The 21,775-nt window shown below is 44.3% G+C and overlaps 1 protein-coding gene across 1 annotated transcript in view; it reads right to left on the bottom strand.

Moving 5' to 3' along the window:
- Positions 1-2,495: 2,495 nt before the first annotated feature.
- Positions 2,496-21,775, bottom strand: part of efnb1 (ephrin-B1) — a 55,521-nt gene continuing 36,241 nt past the window's right edge. Inside the window, exons 3-5 of the mRNA XM_072396085.1 lie at positions 14,305-14,397; positions 8,625-8,741; positions 2,496-6,472 (exon numbers count right to left, since the gene is read on the bottom strand). Coding sequence (XP_072252186.1) covers positions 6,078-6,472; positions 8,625-8,741; positions 14,305-14,397 — 605 coding nt within the window. The 3' untranslated portion in view covers positions 2,496-6,077. The remainder of the gene's footprint in view (positions 6,473-8,624; positions 8,742-14,304; positions 14,398-21,775) is intronic.

Below are 21,775 nucleotides of genomic sequence, written 5' to 3'. Positions count from 1 at the left end.
CAGACTGCCATATGAATTTAGAGGGTGCAATTTTTAACGGCTCAAGAGGAAAGTTAGAAATTATTTCACCAACAAAAATGTAACTGGCTCTAAAAAGCTGTTCAGACTTGGCATTATTATGCATCGGTATGCTAGCACTAAGTTAGTGTGTTCACACCTGCATTTAAACGCGTTCCCACATGCATCTTCAGTGACCAACTGGGATCTGATTTCAGTTTATCACTGTGTATGCAGAAAAGAAGTATAAAATAATTAGTTTGTGATGTTGGAGAACTCGGTGTCAGCCCACCTCTGCAGAATAAAGACGTACCAACCCATTCTTTTACATTCACTGTACGTCACAAATTGGAAATGAGGAAAAGCATTAAATGAGAACTGAAATTAGACTGAAACGTTCACTCAAGAGAAGGCTAAAAATAAATGGTCACAATTAGCAGCAACTGTCCTGCAGGACCAGGCCTGATAAACTCAGGTTCACACTATAAGTTTCCCAGTGGGGAGGTGGAGTTTCTGAACCTTGAAATATTTGTGCTTCCGACTGTCCCGGGCCTGAAATTGTCGAGAAGCGTCCAGAGAGTGAGATACTGCAGTTCACAATTTTGGTTTCCAGTTGGAAATTTTGCTCTATGTTTCCACATATTGAACGAGCAAAAGGATAAGAACATGCATTTGCCATAGTAAAGAAAGTAAAGAGAAAAAGAAAAATGATGATATTGTCATTATAAATGAAGCTGGCGGAACAAATTACCAAAAAAAAGGGAAAAAAGAGACACTTAAAGAAATATAGCAAAGAGACCCAGGACAACGGTGGGTTGTCCTGGGTCTCCCTCATATTATGTATGAGGAAGACACAGAAAAAATAAAGGATGATAGCTGGATGCAGAGTTAGCTTCATCGTGACTATCGCTAAGTAATAGCTGATTAGGTCTGATTAACTATAAAGCTAATCAGCTATAAAATTATCTCCCACAGAGAAAGTTAGAAGCGGCAGAATGTCTTTAACATTTTTTCCACACAGTCCACATTGCTGTGGTGTCTGACATACTTTGGTTAATAACTTAATTCCAGTCCCATGCACATATAATGAGACGGTGGTTGGCCAAATTGGTCTATCAACTCAGCTCGACTCAGCTGTGCATGTAATCGTACTGCTTAATGCTCCCTGAGTGCATTCACAGCTCGATTTCACTGCTGGATTTTGTCCTGTCCACTTGTGAGCTGATGGCCCCAAAGGTATGTTGGCACCAGGTCTGAACAGGGCCCCTGATTACCTCAAGTAATTTAAGTCTTTCCCATTTTACAGTAAGCTTTTATTTTTATTTTATTATTTCATTATTAACTAACTAAACACAGGGTGGACGTTCTTTTCTCAATTAGTATTCATGCTTGTGGATTAAAACAAGTGTAAATTGAATTGTTCCCAAGTCACCACAAACTGCTGGCAGCTGTTGCGTTTCCCAGGTGACTCGTTTCATCTATAAAGACATGAGAGCCTTCATGTTACAGGATTAAAAAAGATAAACGATGCATAACTATAAGAATAGGTTGTAGATCGAAGTTGTAATAATATCGGATTTAATTGGGTTCAAGAAGATGGCTTTTCTAAAAGAAATAGAACCGCTGCAGTGCATGCTGCCACGCTGGGCTTTGTAATGCACATAGACAAACACTGTCTCAGTCAATGACGTACACAGAAAAATACAAGCAGTTACACACAGTAGCTCAGCAGGGGGAAGGTTTTAATAAATCCACAGTATTGTAGATCTATGGGGGCGTCTCGGTACGGAGCCAGGAAACCAGATGAACGTATACCTGTCCTGGGGCTAAGAAAGAAAACGGTGAAGAAGAATGACAGGAGTGGGGTGGGGGGTTCAGTGAAGCCACAGGCACATTAAGCCTTTCATTGCTCTGACTTTTTCTTCCTCCGTCAGTCTCTTCACTCGCCCACTCCGTCTCTGCTCACATCATCATCAGCATGAAAGCCATGCCCACAAACACTGATGTGTTTGTCAGAGAAAATGCCCAATCACTTTAATAACATTTCATGCCATCTCTGCTTTCACCAAGGACTTGGCGTTTGCTCTTCGGTCGTATAAATGCAGACTGTAATTTCAGACAAACACACTGAAAATGCAGAGTGCAGCCAATCAGATTTAATCATGTATGAAGAAATGTAATTTTGGAGGACACCAGGCCAGAGAGAGTTGATACGGGTATTAGTTGCTATGCAAAAAGGCGTGTCCACATCCCCTGAATATGAATTTATGAAGCCTGCTTGTGATTTCAATCTGACTAATGTATCGGAACAAACCCATCTGCGCAGCACTGACCCCTGAGGTGAGGGTTTGGGGGGGTTGCTGTGCGCGTGGGCGGCTGGTTTGTGCTCTGAGATGGTCAATGCATCTCATTGAAATGAAATTAAATCTTTGACGGACACTCATAAACCCTCGAGGAAAAAAAAAGAAGGAAGATAAAGAAGATCACTCCAGACCAAGTTCCATGGGAAAAATTTTATTTATCAATATGCGGTAGTTTCCAAACTGGTGGAACGTTATTTCCATTGTAGCTGGTGCCAACAGGTTACGCTGAGAAGCGGCAAATAAGTGAATGGCGACAAAAAAAAAAAAAGAAGAAGAAAGAAAAGAAAACTTGACAATTGTGATTCAAACAAAAGGAAATCAATTCAACAGGTTTTTGCTTTCACATGCACATTAAAAAAATAATACTGTGGCTTACAAGAGCAGAAATCAACCTACAGTGAGGCTCATACTATGGGCAACCAACATCCTTGTGCTAAATTAGGAAGGGAGGGATGACAAAGGAGAGGGGCGGCCGGAGAGAAAGAGAAGGAGAGAGCATCTTTAAAACAAAGGACCGCCTGGGAGATAATGAGTGGTGTAAACCAGATGATTTATTGGCCGGCGCACTACGGTCGCACTCCCTTACATGGCCTCTTTTCCTTTTCCTTTCTCCTGTCTCTCCTCGTCTTTCTCTGCGTCTCTCCCCATCAGGTCCTGTGGACTTATTAAAACTGAGATAAGATTCATCTTTTTGGACCAAAAATGCTTTTGTCACATCTTTTAATGGGGTGGAGGGTGTAGATAATTCAAAGGGAGGGGAATAACACAGTCTTCATATGCAGAGTCAAGTGTCGTCTCCAACAGGGAAGGGGGGCCTTATCATCATAGTTTCAGTGAGCGATCTGTTTCAGAGCCACTTGGCGACAAAGCTTCAGTCCTGAACAATTTCTATAATTCCTGTTGAATGGCAAAGTAATAATTAAAAAAAAGAATTGAAAAAAAAAGTCTGAACTCTAGGTTTTTGTGTTGTTTTTTTTTTCTCTTTTCATAAACACATGTGGTAACAAAGACTTTTTGACAATACTGGATGCTGCATAAAAGACAGCTTGTGTGATCGCTGCAATATTAAGTTTCAATCTAAAGGAAAATAAAATAAAAACATGTTGCAGAGACAAAAATGCAAGGATTCATACAAAACACACTTTAAAAAGACAGCTATTTACAAACATCCTCCATTACAAAAATCTAATCTTAAATTTTCCTTATGAGCAGTGTTCAGGTGAAATTACATTTTAAATTGGGCTCTATCCATATATTTACATTTCTCCGTTAACTTCTTTTAATTCCCTCCCCCCAAAATTCAAAGAACATTAAGTGGTCGCCAGGATGAATGAAAATGAGATATGGTTTGTGGTAATTTGGTAATGACTCCCTAAGCTGGTGTAGCTGAATGGATGCGCAGCGATCCGAAACAAAAATATATGCTCTAGATGCTTTTCGCAGAGGGCCACTGAGGGCTGCATGCTGAGTTAAAACACAGGACCACAAAAGCACAAGCAGCAGCTGTTTTGGTTGTTAACTCTGAGGTTAACGACACGCAAGAGCCACTGGAGTCTTCCCGGAGTCTTGAAGCTGCTCTGCCTTTTAACTCAACAGTGTCTGTAGGTGGATGGCCGTGGTGCTGTATGTGGAAGAGGATGACAGGCGTCTCTGCCAGAGAAAAAACATTAACCGCCAGTCTGACCGTTCGACTAGAGATAGACCTGGACCCGTCAATCTCGGTGTGTTTGTGTGTGTGCGTGTGTGTCGAACGACAGCTTGTGTCTCTGTGCTGAAGAATGGCTGTCCTTATCTTCTCCCCTCTCCTCTCACACATCATTAGCCAGGACTGCGGCGCTCTCCGCCGTGGCAGCATGTCCCAGTCCAAGAAACTAGTCTGTTCAGCTGCATATATACACACATGTACACGTACACGGAGAAAACTGCAAGTAAAGCAACAAATAAGCCCTCACACACATAAGCACCCATATGTTCACACAGAAACTGTCTCGTCCTCCTCCTCCCAGCGCATCCAGCTGCAGTAAATCCCGTTTGGCTGCCCTGGGCTGTGTGATAGCTGGGCTGCAGTGTCTTCGCTGGCTGAACACCTTGACTGTAGAATATTCTGCGCAGCGTTTTTAATTCACAGCCCAACTGGTGAGAGGATGGAAAAATGAATCCTAAACACCTTCCCTCCTCAAACTCCTGCCTTTCCTATCACCCCCCAACCCTGATTCCCACCATTGTCATCTCCTTCAGGTTAAAGCCAAGTCAAAGGAACATTTTCTCCTTTCTCCGCTGCTCTTCTCCCTGGCTGGCGAGTGTGGGCATGAAGATGGCACATAGATTAGTCACACGCTGGTGACACCTCTGACTGTGCACTCCGATGACTCATCTACAGATGGCAGCCAGTTGGCATCTGACAACACTGTATCCCAGTGCTCAGCCGTAGCTCTGTATTCAACTTATATATAGGGCATCCTACCTATGTAGGCCAGCCAATCAGTGGCAGCCGTCCAACTGACGCCCACCTGACTGTTTGATGCTTAAACGGTGGCACGAGAAGATGGAGCAAACAAATACCAACCTGCCCGTCTTAGAAACCACCAACCTGAAAGCCCTTCAGAGAATAGGCTCTTCTGTCTCGGCGTATCGCTGTCTGTCCTGTTTTTGAAGCTTAGGATACAGTAACGTAGTGTTCTACTGCAAAGCCAATCAAGTCTCCCCACGTTGAAAACTGGTCTGGACATGCCCAAACACATAGACACTTCACAGAGAACACACCCTAGAATACACACAAGCAGGCCATAAATACCACAGTAATGGTGAAACTCATATCGGAGCGATGGATAAGGGAGTATTCACGTACGCACACATACACACCTCGACATCTACAGTCCGGGTCAAGGTACTTACTTAAGCAAAAGGACACAAGAGCTATGGATGACATGGGCAGCGAGAAGGTGGAGTAATAATGATGATCTATGTAACTCTATACATTGTGCACTTGTAGGAAAAGTCTAACAAAATACAACTGCTTTGTGAACTGAATCGGGGTTCAAGGAAATCCTCCATCAAAAATAGTAAGTAAGGCAAACATCAGAGGTGCGAAGGGAGAGGAGCACATTATTTCACACACTGTGTAAGATACCTGAGCTATCTGGAGAGTTTCCTGGCCCAGCACGGGACCCCGACTATCACACACGCACACATGCACAGAGGCGCACACATACACACACGTTTTCTGCTCACACACAAACAGCAGGCTGAGTGTCTTCCTCTGCCTGGCTTAGTGTGCTAGGATGGTGTGTTTAATTGGGTGTAGCACAGACTGTACTTCAGGGAGCTGAGATAAGTTATATCCCATCCGTTAAGAGTTCCATCTGTTGGTTGGTTGGTCACTCCAGCCCCTCCCCCCTCTCTTTTAGAACACAGCAGGGAGATGCAGGGGGTGGGAGGTGAAGGAAGGGGGGGAGGAGGAGGGAGGTGGGGATTGTCAGACAACCCAAACAAACAGAATAAACCTTTCTCATCAGTCAGCTCGCAACCCTGGTGGTTACTGGTCAGTGCGTGTTTCTCCAGATTTGTGCAGCAGGTGGTAGAAATAACAGGGGCTTGAGGAAGCAAGTCCCCAGAATGCAAAGGAAAGTGTTCTTCCCAAGAACGTAAATCAAGCGCTCCTCTTTATTTTTTTTCCCCCCCTTTCTCCTGACCGTGTCGCTGGCTGTGCGAAGCGTGTCAGACTTTGTAGTAGATGTTGGCAGGGCTCTGCGGAGGCATCTCCTGGACAATGTAGACTGGGTGGCCATAGTCGCCGCTCACCTTCTCATAGTGAGGGCAGTAGTTGTTCTCTGTCCGCAGCGGAATGATGATGTCACTGGGCTCTGTGCCGGCCGTGCCGCCGGGCAGCTTAGGATTGGACAGCGTGCTGAGTGACAGCGCCGAGGGGCGAGCCTGCGAGTGGGCATTTTTTCTGGCACGCTTGCGCATCTTGATGAGGAGGATGACGAGGAGGAGGATGAGCACGAGGAAGATGATGCAGCCGGCCCCAATGGTGGCGAACAAGGCCACTTTGGAGCTAAGGATGCCGTCTGAGCTTGAAGAGGACCCAGACTGGTCTTGATTCATGTGGTCTAGTAGAGGAAATAAAAAAAGAGAAGGCTTAGGGAGCGGAAGGTCAGAGAAGGCAGACAATCATAAGTTACAGTTTCGCAGACAGGAGGAAAGTTTTTTGGAGAAAACTCTTGCCTCGTATCCCTGTTTTATGTCATATTTCACATTTGAGAGATTTATCATCTTTTAAAAAATTATCAAACCTTTCATGTGTTCTGTGTTGGATTTCGCCATGCGTAGAGAATTCGGGGAGGGGTTAAAATGCTGAATATGAAGGTGCACAAGCTGCTCAGCACAAAGGTTCTGGTTGATATGTGATCAGTTTACTTAATAATACTACAATGTAAAACAAAGAGCGGCTGTATTCTCCCCATTTGTTTGTTTTTTTGGGGGGTGGGTGGTATATCCAAAGAAAATATTAATGTGCCAACAAGGTTCTCACTTATTTCTAAGAGGAGATAGAACACCCCTCCCCCACAAAGTAATTTTCATGTAGTCCCTTAGAGACAACACAACATTTACAGTAAGCCAGTCCTGTCATGTGCAGTTCTTACCAAATCAGCTGTGAGGCAGACCAGCTTTTTGATTGCTCAACAGAACAACAGTCCCACTGATATGATCTAAGTGAATCAGCTCTATCAAAATAGCCTCCTAATGATATGTGTAGTCATCACTCCACCTGATAAAGATTCCCACTTTGATAAGATTCGGGCGAGGGCAAGTTGTATAACGTGTCGAGGCCACGTTCGCGTGGCCAAGGCCAAGTGAGGGATGGAAAAAAAACTACTGAGGGCATATCTGAACATCTGATTTTATTTTATCCCTTTGTTTTAAGGGGTTCAGGATGGGAGGGAAATGGGAGAAGGGGGTGGGGGGGTGGTTGTTACTGGATGGGAAAGAGAATGGCTGGCTCCTTTGGTGACTGAAATCTGAGAAGAACCAAATCTGTTTTCCATGTATGCGTGCAGCTGCTGCCAAAGAGCAGCACTCGCCCTTTTCTTGCCCCCCCCTCGCCATCACTCTTTTACTGTCCATGACCCCCCTCACCCCTCACCCTCAACAGGCACACAAAAGTCTCATACCTCTGGAGACTGCCATCCCCACTAATGACTTTGTCTCCACACACAGGCCGACCACTTTTGCACTTAACCATTTATTGATAAAGGAATAACTGCGCCTTGTGCCTTATCGCCACCAAATGATATGAGTGAAAGCTACCAATTCTAGCCTTATCGGTGAAATCAGACGCTGAAGGAATTTTGTACATTCTGGGCAGCTGAGGCTGTCAGAAATTTCATTCCTGAAATATCAGCTCCTCAAAACCACAGCGACTCGTCCTTCATTCCACCCTCCGTTTCCTCACTTGACAAAATAAGTGGGCTTACAATGGCAGGCAGGTAAAAAAAAAAAAAACCCGTATGGGAGGGGAAGTGACATTTTTTAGAGCAACTAATGTCAAATAAGCAATTATGAAATAAGTTGGGGCTTATCACACTGGGACAGGCGGAACAGTCTGGACTCGGAGGAAGTTTGTGGCAGCGAAGTTGTGGAGTAAGTCATAAAGTTAGTGTCGGGGAGCAGTCTAAAAATAGAAGAAGAAGTAGTTCCTCCTGTGCAAGGCAGCTAAGAAAACTGTCCGTAAAAACAGGAAACAAAAGGCCCAGAGCATCGGCGAAGGGTCGAGTGACTTCTTCAGTTACCACTCCTTTTAATATTCATTTATCTCCAAGTCTGAGATTTAAAAAAAAAAAAAGAAAAAGAGCCTGTCTTTGAGTCTCTTTGGGTGCAGCACACCCACTGTGACTCAGGGTGAGCTGTGTTTGTTTAGGGTGCGGTTTTATGTTGTTTCCCTGCAATCTGTATTTTGGAGAGTTTCAGTTTATTCTGCGTGGTGGTTTTGCAAGTACTTCAGCATGCTGACGCCCCCTTCTCCTCGCCCCATAAAAAAAAGAATTGCCTGCAGCATGGAAAAGCTACATGAGAGATAATAGACTTTGAGATGCTGAATTATTATTTTTATTTTTCTTGTCAGGCTAAATGTGATTTACTATAAGTGGAGCCCTTGTGGCCTTTGCTTTACTAAAATATTTGCACTTTAAAAACTAGAAAGCACCATTGAGGCGACTTAAACTGCAGTTAATGCGTACAGTGTTGGTCTGTCAGTCTGCTTACCAGAGTTTCCCGGCAACACGGGCCCAATCTGACCCTGGTCGGGAGGACTGGGACTGGACTCCGGTATGGCGTTGTCCTCTGGAGTCTCCGGAGCCGCGGGGTTCCCTGTATTTGGGTCTGTGGGAAATGAAAAAAAACACACAGAAACTCAGTCTTGGCAGGCTGCATGTGCTGAATTACAATGACTTGTTCTCCACAATGGCACGGATTATTTTTATTATCTTTTGATATATCTTTTATACTCTGAGAAGGTTATCTGTGCATGTGTTGAAAGTGTGTCAGGAGAGAAGATGAAAGCACAAAAAGAGGAAGGACGAATTTGCAATTGCTGTGAAACACACCAATATCCCTGTCCTGTCGTAAAAAATGAGCTCACATCTACATCAGCAGCTCCTTCAGCAAACACTCAGACAGGCATCTCCAACACTGACACATTCGTGGGAGCGTAGCCCACACACACACACACACACACACCTCATGCACACACACACAGGCACACACCTACAATATACTTACAATACACTTAGGCCTGGCAGAATGGGGGTAAAGTAGTTATATATTAACTTTTTATTGTTTTACATTATTCATCACGTTAAAAGGCCATAATATGCCTTATTTATTGCTCTGGCTTTAACTCTGCATGGAGGAGACACACTTCTGAGGGGGAGATAATATGAGGACAGGAAGAAATTGGGGGGAGAAGAGGAGAGGAGGGGGCGGGTTGAATGTGCTCTGAGGGGAGCGCAAAGGAAACAGACAGTTTATCTGACTGTCTGTTGTGATTTCAACACACACACTTTGAAGTCTTTGTGCAGTAAACACTGGTGGGCCCTCAGTGTGGTTTTCACAAGGGCAGGGCCGGCAGACAGAAGACAGTTATACGCTATTAACAAACCAGCCAGATGGATTCCACGGCACTCTATCAGATTCTTCTTCAACTAGTCTTTATCTGCATCTGCCCGAAGGCCTGCTTCAGGGGTGTGTGCATATAAAAAGAGAGGAGGGCGTGTGGGGAGGCAATTTGTATTTGAGTCCCCTGTGGCGAGTGTGTGCGGCTGGAAAGGGGAACTCAGACCAGCAGTCAATTTTTGACTTCCAACCAGCTTTAGCAAAGTCTTGAGTGGATTCAAGTGTGGGATGTCTGACAGATACGAGTAAAAAAAAAAAAAGGAGGAGAGAATTAATGGCTGCATCTATTTGGTTGAGCACAAATCACTCTCCTCACAATCCAATCCCTTCTATTCCTCTATCTTCTCTATGTCCAGACCACAGCAGCGCTCCATACTGATTGCAGCCGTGCCGAACTTAGCCGTGAGCTGTTGTGCGCTGTCAATAATTGATGAGAGGAGACAGGAGTGAGAAGTGGGAACATTCACGCATGACAGAGGATATGAGAGGACACACTGATCTGACTCACTCCGTGCACATAGCCTCAACACTGTGCCAACCACTGAGCATGTGCAGGGAGCGTTCTAATGTTCTGACCCATTTTTCTGCGCGTGCTGCTGACATTTCCCTTAGCTATGCAGACAGCAAGTACCTCAGAACTGCCAACCCGCCAGAAGGAGGTAGAGGGGGAGGGGGGGGCAATGATCGAGTGATAGAGGAGAGACACAGTGGATGCTGGGAAAGGAAGGTGGAGAGAAAACACGAGGGGAGAGATGCGTGAGTCAACATATTTCTAATAAGCACGTTGACATGATGTGGTGGAGGGGAAGCAGACGACTGAACAGCATTGTATGTATGAAATATGGGCTGCCATCACTTTTCTTTTTGTTTTTCTTTCAAAACTTCTTATTGTTTCACAGACAAAAGACAAAAAACACAAAGTATTTAAAGCACAATTAGCGACGAAGACTCATCGGCTTCTGGCACAGAAACTGCCAGAGACAGATGACTCAATGAGATAATACCCAAGAGTGTTGGCACAATTAAATGTAAATGCATTGTAAATGTAGCATTAAAAGAAGGAGCACATATTTCACACTGGAATGAATCTCCATAGCTTTAAGTGCAAAGAAATGAAAGCGGACATATGGGAGGATCTTGGGGATTTGGCGAACAGAAGGCACTCGGCTGCAGAGACAGAGGATACGTGAACCAAACACACAATCACATCTGGGGTCAGGGCCGAGCAACAGCTTTGGTTTTATTGCGTTTGATGAAAAAGAAACAAAAGGGCGTGCGGCTGCTGAAGGCAGAGCCCGGGCCTGTGAAGAATGTATACTTTCATTATCGATTAGTCCGGTGAGGACTTTTCTTTTCAATTTTAGGGAAAAAAGTGCAGACATTTGACCAGAGCCCGAGTTCTTCAATGTCTTAAAATAAACAAACAAACAGAAAAAGACTTCATATTTCAGAGGCAGGTATGAGCTCCTAAGAAAAACTGAATCAGTAATCAATATTTGTTAGTGAATTTTTGTCAAAACATTATGGGGAAAGATGTCTCTAAATAATGTCGGTACGATTATCAAAACACAATGCTGAAAATAGACTATGTTAATGTAATGGCGGCCTATGACATCAGGATTAAAGGCAACTATACTATAATACCACACATATTACTATAAATTGTAGCAGAACAGAAGTTTAAAGTCATACGAATCCAATTTATGTCCCCTGATCTTGAGTAATGTGAAAGTACTTTATTATATTCAACCATGGACAGATTATATATGATAAAAAAAGAAAAGTACTTTGGTCATTTTGGCAAATTACATTTGACATTTTTCAGCACTTTCGGCAGCGATGATAACCAGCAGATTAATGAAAATAATAAAAACAGAGGCCCTATGTGTGTGCAGATGGCATTAATGGAGACTTTGCTCAGTTTTCAGGAAAAACAATCACATAGAAACTGCACCCAGCAGCCAAATCAAAGTTGCTGTCAACGCTGTAATTTCTCAGAGCCCTTCTTCAAATAGCCACTGGGCTGGACGGGCACATTATGCATCAAATATTCCACCCACAGAAATAGATTTAAAAGTAGAAGCAGCTGGGCCGACAGCATCTTTTCTAACAGGGTTTTTAGGGCACATCGATTGTGAGTGACAGCTCGCTGTGCACCATATTTGGGAAACGAGTGCTCGGCTCTGGCGAAGTTGAGGACCAGTCGGGGAGCCACAACAATGGAACCCCAGCCGAGGCTGACTTTCTTCGAACTTCCCTCTATAAAAGGCATTTCCTTTCAGCTTTCCTTGACGTGTGAATATGGGATTGTTTTTCACATAGTTAATAGTTTAGATTCACCGCCTGTGTCGCCTGCAGTCATGCGGCCGTGTTGTCACTCTGCCGTGCTGTTGCAATCGCAGGCTGTCAGACGCTCAAATTGACCTACATGGAGAGATAATGCGCCGGCTGTCTGTTGCTGAGATGGCTGTGCGTATTTTTCCCTGCCTCTGCTGAATCTGTTCTCACTCACACCTTGCTAGCATCAGCAGCTTGTTAGCCTCTATTCTCTCACCGACAGCCACAGGATGCACTGCTGTCATCCCACAAACTAACATCCAAATATCTGCCGACAAATTTGCACTCAGACACACTGTGCAGTTTCCTCGGCGAGTCTCGGTTTATTTTTGACATGGCGAGCTCTTGCTTTTAGTCTGGAATCAGATCACCGCGGCGGGCAGATGTTCCTCTCAGATGGCTGTTAGTGTCTGTTTGGGTCAAAACAACCACACTGAGGATGGAGGAAATGTTTACAGAGTAACACATCTGTGTACTGTACCCTGTCAAACCCAGGATACAGATGTCCACATAGTGAGTATAACTACGTATAAAAGTGAAATGCATGATGCAAACCACATGCTGGGTCCGAGGATATCTAAACAAAGCTTGCTTGTTTACCTCCAGCATTTTTAGCTGATTTACCCTGGCCATGCACTTACATACCAATTTCAAACACAGTCTCATACTGTGATTACTGTGGAAGAATCACAACCGGTGAACATCAGAGACCTTTTACACTACTTGGAAGCGGAGTTATTCTACACAAGTCATCTGTCATTTGGTTGTTATTTCTTTGGGATCTCTTTTCTAAACAATTTGCAAAAGCTGCTCATGGATATAAAAGATTTATTCAACATGTCTACATTACCAACAGGGGTGGGCAACATGGATAAAATCATCCATCATTAGATGTAGATGCCTGTGTAATTTTATATCACAATGTATGCCGCAACAGTACATTTTCTGTGAGTACAGCTGGAAACGTAATATCCAACGTTACCAGACAGGAATTCAATGGCCAATTAATCAGGTCACTTCATCACAGTGACGCACAAATCCTGAAAATCGACTAGCGGAGTCCATGAAGCAGCCCTAATCATTGATTACTTGCAATCATCTAACACAACCGGAGACCCAGTGTTACACAGATCATTAACACGCTATGTCCCTATTGTCTTACGGGCAAGGCTAAAAAAAACCCAACTCCTGATTCAAGAGTGATCTTTAAATCTTCTTCGTCTGAGAGTTCAAATTTCGATCGTTTACTTTTTGATGCAAGCTCTTTTTAATGCGTCCACTTTGCTTTCATTAACACAAAATAATCCATTTATATACTGAAAAACAAACTCTTTGTACAATTACATGAGAACATCTTAGTTTCCACAAATTCTACTCAAATGTCATGAATGAGAAATACAGGGTTTAAATGATGATATGTGATCTCCCAAACTGTATCATATTCATTTTTCTTTAGCTTTCCTTTATTCCGTTATTCATATCCATTCATTCTATTCAATCTCATTTATTTCATAGAAAATATTTAATCCACAATGGGAAATTACTTTGTTGCAGCATCAATTATGGAGAAGAAATGAATAAGTTTCAGTTGACAAACCGTTAAAAAAAAAAAAAAAAAAGGGAGGTTGTAAGAATTCCAGTAAATAATCCTAGAGTTGAAAAACAATTTTTTATTTTTATTTCTGGGAATATCTATAAACAGATTTCCGAGTGACACACGTCACATGTGTGTATAACACATTAATAGCATAATGTGTTATCAACTAATTATTAAGTGTTTTAATACTCTTGATGGAAGCCACAAAGTGGCGTGTGACACTGTTATTTTCTTTTTAAGAAATTGTTTACTTTTATCTAAATATATCTATATTGAGACTAACTAATAAAATTGCTGTAAAGTGCATCAAATTCAAATTCACTTTATCATTTATAATTTCTTCATGGCAATGCTAAACAATATGACACAAACCCTGGTCACAAAGTTATTAAGTGTGTCAATGTATATCAATATCATACAGAGTATTTCAGGACAATAAAAGAAAAATCTCAGGGAATTAATAGGGGCAAATTATTTTTCATTGTTTTATATCACATTTGACCACACAAAGAGAAAGCCTTACCTGACCTAATTTTCTTCATTTTACAGAAATTTAATCATGGTTCACATCACGATGAGTAAAATCTCATCACCAAATGCAAAGCCAGCAGGGGCTATTCGCCTTGATGTCGGAACAAAAATGGAAAAAACATTAAAACTGGTGGCCGGCGCTCACAGAACAACTTTCCAGTTCCCGAGAGCGGGTCTCGTCAGACGCTGGTCAAAGTCACGGTGGGCACACGCGACGATAAATGAAAATGTCACACCAAAGTGAAACATGCCTTCAAGGCAACAGTGCCGGATTGTGTTCTACATGTGAGGTGAGTGCACGTTTACCTTGCCCGACTTTCATGATGACTTTCATGGCTCGGCTCTTGCACACGCCTCCCTCCCGGTTCTCCAGGCCCTCGACTGTACCGTTGGAGGTTGCTGGAGGGGAAGATGGAAAAGGGGGGGAGGTTGAAGGACAAGGAGTGGGGGGGGGGGGGGGGGGGGGGGGGGGGGCAAAAGAAAGAGGAGAAAGGGGAGGAAAGATGATGACAAACCGGTTAATGAGCACGTCCATAACGCACAGAACTAATCAATATTTACGACAAGCACTGATTAGCTGTTCCAGTGATTAGCAGTCCTCACCCTCAATCAACCGCCAGCTCCTCTCAACAGTATCTCTCATTAACACAAGAAAGTAAAGTCAAATGGATGGAACAACATTAGAGTCTACTGAGAGCGGCTGGGCGCTGAGGTGGAGAGGAGGAACATGGTCAGACCTTTGTGTGTGTGTGTGTGTGCATATCTGAGTGTGTTTTCTGTCTGTGCATAGTTTAGCAGTGAGGCGAGAGTTCCAGCTGCTTGCCAAGTCCTCCAGCAGCTCACTCTCTCTGGACCACATGTGTCACTACATGGTGGTAGTGCAGGGAGCTAAATGTTTGTGCGTGCACGCCCGTGTGTCCCTTTATAAATTAAAGCATGTGTGTGTCAGTCCGGCTCCGTTTTGTTTCAAAGCTCCTCGTTCCGCTCCGACTTGAACGAAGAGCTTTAGGGTCGAGGGTTGTTTATTCAATGTCACAGACACTTCACAGGCTGTGACACAATTGGCTGTCTATTTTAGGGGCTCACGATAATGACCTAAGGAGACAGAGTGTGACTCTGACCTTAACGCTGAGCAGTTAAGCACAAGGCCGTGTGTGCGTGCATGGGTGTGCGGCTGTGTGGGCACATGCGGTGGCAGTTCTAATTTTGGAATTCCCCAAAATGATCTCCATCTCGGCTTTAGTCTGCTTTTTCAGTGCACTCCCATCCTCTGAAATGCTTTTGTTTCTCTTCCTCGTATTATCCGTCATGGTCTCAATTCATTTACTTTTTTTTCTCTTTTTTTTTTCTTATCTGCAATATCTCTACCCCTCTACCCCTCCCCTTCCCCTGCCTCTTAACTCAATGACCATCTCCCAGGGCGATTGCTTCAGATGACACCCTCATTATGATGAGATGAGTCCTGGAGAGGGTGCTTATCTAATGGTGACACAAAGAGAAGCAAACTTAGCTACAGGCATAAGGGGGGGTTGTTGCTGGGCTGCTCTAAACAAGGCACAACAATCACAAGCATGGTATATTAATGTTTCTACAAGCATTCACTTGCTATAAACTCATGTATCAGGCTGTGTTGAAATCTGGCTGTACTGCTATGAAAAAGCTCATCTTGTTGATTCATGTCCTGTCATTCTTAAGTATTATTAATGTTGACATTCTGTTGCCCGGTGGGATTTCAGCTTTGTACTTCAGCAAAATTAAAGAAAACTAAATAATGAATTGTACTAATATTATGTTACATTATCAGATCACTCTCAGACTCTAAATTACATGCAGAACCACAACATTTTGTTAAAGAGTGGTCCGGGTGCATGATAATTTGTGAGACTGGTTGTGATAACATCATGTCAGGAGCTCTTTGGCTAAATCCCCCAACCGTCGTAGACTCAACACAATTGAGTGAGCCGGACACTGAAATGTATACCAGGGGCCGGCGGAGCAGGAACCAAAAAGGAAAAGAGGATTTTAAATTTACTTGGGGCAGTAATGTGAACGAACACTCAAGGCTAAGTGAGTCTGGGGATTTATGTAGATTGTAGGCAGGGAGCATGTCGGTTTCAAAGAGAACATCCAAAGACAGCGAGGTGAACAGGAAGGCGCGCTGTATCCCTCCCTTGAACGGTCCAGATGCTGCCAGAAGTGCTAACCTCATCTTGCGATTTCACATCCAATTTCGTCTCTTCTTTCAGTTTCTAAAAATTCAGGGCAAAGTTATACAAAAATGAGCTCTTTGAAGATCAAGCGCAGAGGCGCCTGAATAACCTCACTAAAAGAGCAAATTTTATATCCACTTGGGGAGAAGCAAAGCTTCTCAGTGTTAACTTACTTCTGTCATCTAAATTAAGTATTCCTTCAGGCTGGTTGAACAGGCCTCTGCATGACTGATGTGGCGTGGTGATAAATTGGCCTTTCGAGACTTCTGTTTAGCCGAACAACTGGAGGAGAGCTGGATTTACAAAGATGGCCACTTCACATGTTGTTTGCGTTCAGGCCATGTAAAACGTCACATAATTCACCGGACGTTCAGTGGAAATTCATAATCCGATTAACTGTGTCCAATCTTAAGCACATTTCCGTATGTGAATCCATCTTTCAAGCACTAGTCAAGATGGAAATCAACTGCAGAGACAACTGCTGAGTGCATTCAAAAAAAAAAAAAAAAAACGTGGAGCACATCTTTAAATAAAACTTGCAGATGGTTAAGCACCGCACATTCCTGTTTGCTTTTTTACTCCTGCCTCAAATCAGTGTGTTCACATCTATCATGTCAGAGATCGTTCAAAAACTGTGCCAGCTACGTTTTTCAAACTCCCCAACCCTCCTCAACAACAAGGACACACTGCCAGCTTTTCTTTTTAATCTAAAAGCCTCTCACTCTCTTTTCTCTTCCTCTCTTTCAATTTTTCCTCCCTCTCTAACCCTCTCTCTTGTTTCATCCCGCTGTACTGATGTTAATCCAAATCTGGATTTCCAGATATTAAGCGGCCGACGGTCATGTCGTGTTTTGGAAAGAGGAAACTAGGGAACTGGGTCTTCCTGTGTGTCTCGGCAGAGATAAAAACACAGGGGGATAAAGCAATGGCAGGCCCGAGAACAAAGAAACCCCTGGACTGCTGCTAATGATTTAGTGGAACAAACTGGTTCAGCCTTAGCAGTCCAGAATACCCAAAGAACTGGTCATTGCATGAAGGAATGCTGCTTTTTGGAAATAAAGCGGTTGGCTCCAAAGAGGGGTTTCTGTATGATTTAAGGCCCTCTTTGTGGGTGTGGATCATTGGCCACAGAGTGACTGCTGGGAGAACAAAAGATCTACAGCTGCTGAAGTCGTAAGAGAAACCAGGTGCCAAGTGTTGATGTTGGGAAATATCTACAGTACAAACGTGTGAGCCGAGTGAAAGCATTACAGGGGAAAGAGCTGGCATGGAGAAAGGCTCCTGTCCCAGCACTTCACAAATGCCACTACCGCACATTGCCTAAAACACAACATGTTACAGTGCATATGTGAAAAGCATTTCTCCTGAAATACACCAGTGCAGGTAGATTTCACAAGGACATTTGGAGTAGGGAGGAAGGACGGCTCCCCGAGGTGCTCCGAGGAGAGGAGTAGGAGATGTGTGGGGGGGGTACAGTGCTGACTGGCCAAGACAACACGCGCTAAGGCTAGAGTGCGATGCAGTGGTCTATATTTATTCTCAGGTCTACTAAATGAGGTCACTCAGGTGGTCCTGCTGAATACATTCCCCATCTCCATCATGAATCATCTACTGCTTATTATTCCTGTCCAGCCCAGGGGGCTCGCTTTCGTACAGCGCGGTGGGCCGTGTGCACTCCCGTGTCTATGTGCGCGCGAACATGCTCGCATGCGCAACATCTGCCCAAAGCACAGAAAAAGGGGATGGATACAGCCCGTGTGACAGACAGAGAGCAGGTTGTTTAATGAGAAAGTGGATGAGAGGTGACATTCATTGGCTACCTCTCACACACCGCCCCCTCCCCCATTCTCCTCAGCATTCAGACTTCCACTTAGACGAGCAAAGCAGGCACTGGGTAGTCACAGTAACCACCACTAATAATGTGCACATTTTCCAAAAAGAAATTTTAAAAAAAGCTCAGTACATAAACAGGCACAAGCATCTGATCAGTCACGCTTAACATCAAGGAAAAACTGCAGCACACAGAGATGTTTCATCCATTTCAGGCGAAGCAGGGAGCTAAACCCAGCCGAGTCAGGTGTGTGTGTGTGTGTGTGTGTCAAACAGAGCATCACAACAGAGATGGCTATTTCTCATACCTGCCATTTCCCAATCATGGTTTTTGTTTACATTAGCGGACCAGAGTCGAAGTGCTGAGGAGCAAAAGAGAGCCTATTTGCACAAAATATTTCACTCCTGAATGAGCACAGAGAGGGTTAGATTAGGTTTATGTGCCTGATTCCAGAGATAACCCTCCCCGGCAGATCTGGCATGCATGCAAGAATGCATGTGCACACATGCACACGAACACAAAAACACATACAGACGAAGGTTGACAGACTGGAATAATACTGGGGGATCTGGATGTTTGCACTTTGAACCTTTTCTAATCCTCAGTATTAGGGCATGGCTAAAGCCTGATTATGGTGGAATGAAATGGATCTAAATAGATGTCCAAGCCCATCAGACTTCCATTTCTTTGTCCCTGAAATAGAAATGGAAATCAGTAATCAACTTCAAACCCCTCGCTTTCCACACAGCCTCATCTGTAGGTCCGACATCGGCAAAGAAAATTCATTCAGACTTCTCATATAATCTCACTTAAATCAGGCACTCTCAGTTTGCCTGGTGGGTTTATTTTCACATGCTTCCTTTCCATAATAAAATCTGACAGACAATATACAATTGTCATAGCTTCATTGATCGATGTGCACATTTTTCATGCTATTTTGTAGATCCAATATTGAATTTAGGCCAGAGCAAATGTGATTTTGACTGATGAGGGTGGACACATCTGATTTTCTAATGTCTCTGTGCAACCGTGCTTCTTTTTTCACATTCGAGGGCTGCAAACCGCCGCTAAAATATTAGATGACTGCGTTCTGCCTGCTCCCAGAAGCCATTTTGCTGTGGGTACAGTAGGCAGATAGTGTCAAGGTTTGTGGTGGTTAGCTGCCCAGCGCACACAACTGTTGCTCAGCTCCCAGCTGCAGCAGCCAGAGGGGGAGCTCCTCTCTCGCGTCCTGATTAAACTGCTCCGTCTAACACAGCGACAGTACACACACGCATAAATACAGGCACGGATGCAGCCGCTCATGCCTGCAGAAGTGAACACACATTGACACGTACATGCAGACAAACAAATACAAGCTCACACACAACGTGCACACGTGTACACATCTGGCTGCCTGTGTAGCCAGAAGATCAGGCGGGACTTAAAAGTTCCTCCGGCAGCAAAATTACAGGGTACCTCTAAATCCTCCCAGCAGAGAGCACTATGGGATGGCGTGGGGGTGCGGGAGGGAGGTGAAGTGGAGGTGTGCACTTGTGTGTGTTTGGTGGGGAGGGGGGGCGGTAAAAGAGGGAGATTGCACGAGGAGTGAAGGGTGAGAAGGGGCAGGAGAGGATGCGGGAGATTCCTCTTTTTTTTTCCTCTCTCCCCAAGGCCAGAGAGTGTTTGAGCTATAGAAGAGTGAGACTTGATCTGTCTGAAGTGCGCTCGCATGGGAGTGTGCGTGCAGGAGTGTAGGATGGGCGTGCGTGCGTGCATATGTCTGCAAGTGAATATGGAAGGAGGTGATGAAGTGAGGAGTTGAGAGGAGAAGGGGGAGGCGAGCTCAGTTTGGAAAGAAGAAGAGGTGGGAGGTGATTTCTCTCGGTGAAGCTGAAGAAGCATATGTGTGTGTTGGACAGTGTGCACGTGTGTGCATGTATGCCAGCTTGCTTCTCTCACTCGCACTCAGCATTTCTCTTAAACTCTCTGTTATAGTCTTCAGTTGCGTGCGCTTGGCCTCTTTGCAACGGTGCAAATTTGAGCAACTGTGTCAAATGCATTCTTGTGGATGTGCGTGTGGTGAGTAAAAGTCTATACTCTTTGCATATGAATGTTTAGGAATAGCTTCATTTTCCTGCGAGTGTGTTTGCATGTGTGTGGTCCTCGTGCAACAGTCAAGATTACCAAGCAAAAGGCTGGCCATAATGGCCTTCCACAGCCAACATCACGAGGCTAGTGCTTCAGGACTACTTATGACAGCTTTTAACCTCTGCAGAGGCTTGTCAGCAGCTCCCAACGTGTCTGTGTGTGTCTGTAAAAGTCTCACAACCTGCAGTCACAGAGAGATTCTGCATCATTTAGCTGCGGGTGTCTGTGTGTCACCTCTGCGGTGGATCCGGCAGGGCAGAGCTTTTACACCCCTGCACTTTCCACTCTCCATTTCCCAACTCAGCAGGCCACTAAACCCCCTGCTCTCCCAACCGCAGCACAAAACTTCCCCACACTCGCACCAAGACAGTGGATGACATTGGCCTGTACGCGCGAGCACGTGAAAAGTGGCAAATTTTCACGTACACAGACCCACACCTAGACAGAAAAAAGCAAAAGCGCGCACACAGAGACACTCACAATACGAGCCGTCTGTCGGATCAGTTGGAGATAAAGGATGCAGAATAACAGGAGAACCTTGGGGAGCGGAGCAAGTCATCTGTCTCAAACACGAACAGACTGAGCACACTCCAACATGACGTGATGTGGACAGACTCATCTAAGAGCACATTGCATCCTGGACCCCCCCCCCCCCCCTCTTCAACATCACCACTGCACAGTCAACACACACACACACACACACACACACATGACTGAGGCCTGATCAAAATGTGCAGGCATGCTTCTGAGCTGAAGCCCACATAATCTTGACAGGTGTACACAGGAGGAGAGCAGAATTGTGAATGCATTCGATTGGCACATCAAAACTGTGTAACCCGAGGGTGTGGGGGCTAGCAGCTTATAATGCTATAAGCTGATGCATATAGTATTAAAGTTATAGGGGAGCAACGCCAGCACCAAAAGCATCAATATTAATTTCATAACCATAACAACCGACTGTAAACCTCAAGCCTACGATGACTTAACTGCTCCTGATATGGAACATTTTTAGATTGCTATTTCAGCTGTAATATATATTCTGTTGTGTGGAGAATTTAGCCAGGAGCCCACACAAACCTCCCTAATGACAGAGTAGCTAATTGGCAGTAATGGCTCTTCTCACCGATATCGTCGCGCTGCAGCCACAGAAAACCTCAGCAGTTTAGCACAAATCACTTGCAGACTAAAAACGGGGTAAAAGAGCCTGAAGAAGTGGCTGCAGTAACTACAAGCAGTTATACGAAATTCCACGCAAAGGTTCAGTCATAAAAGTTTAAAATAAAGACAGTTAGATGGTTTTGAGCGTAATTTGTTTGTTGTAAATGTCGCTCCCCATCTATTAGACCGTTGCTGTTAAAAAAGCAGGACAGCCCTCCTGGGCACACACACATTAACACCCTTGAATACACAAAACGAACAGGTGAGCAAATACGTCTTGAACCAGACCCCCACACACAAATACCCACATTTCCCAAACGCGCACAGTTGCTTCTGAACCTCTCAGACAGTGCATCGCTTCACTAATAGCAGCTGAAATGTTGCGTGTTCAGAGAAATAAGTCGAGGAGAAACTGGGTCAGAGAGAAAGAGAGGAAAAAAAAAAAAGA

The sequence above is a fragment of the Leuresthes tenuis genome, unplaced genomic scaffold (genome assembly GCF_036924035.1).
Source record: "Leuresthes tenuis unplaced genomic scaffold, fLeuTen1.0.hap1 SCAF_11, whole genome shotgun sequence".
In the NCBI taxonomy this organism is placed as follows: Eukaryota; Metazoa; Chordata; class Actinopteri; order Atheriniformes; family Atherinopsidae; genus Leuresthes; species Leuresthes tenuis.
The sequence above is the reverse complement of the archived record's forward strand: the minus strand, read 5'-3'. Positions and strand labels throughout refer to the sequence as shown.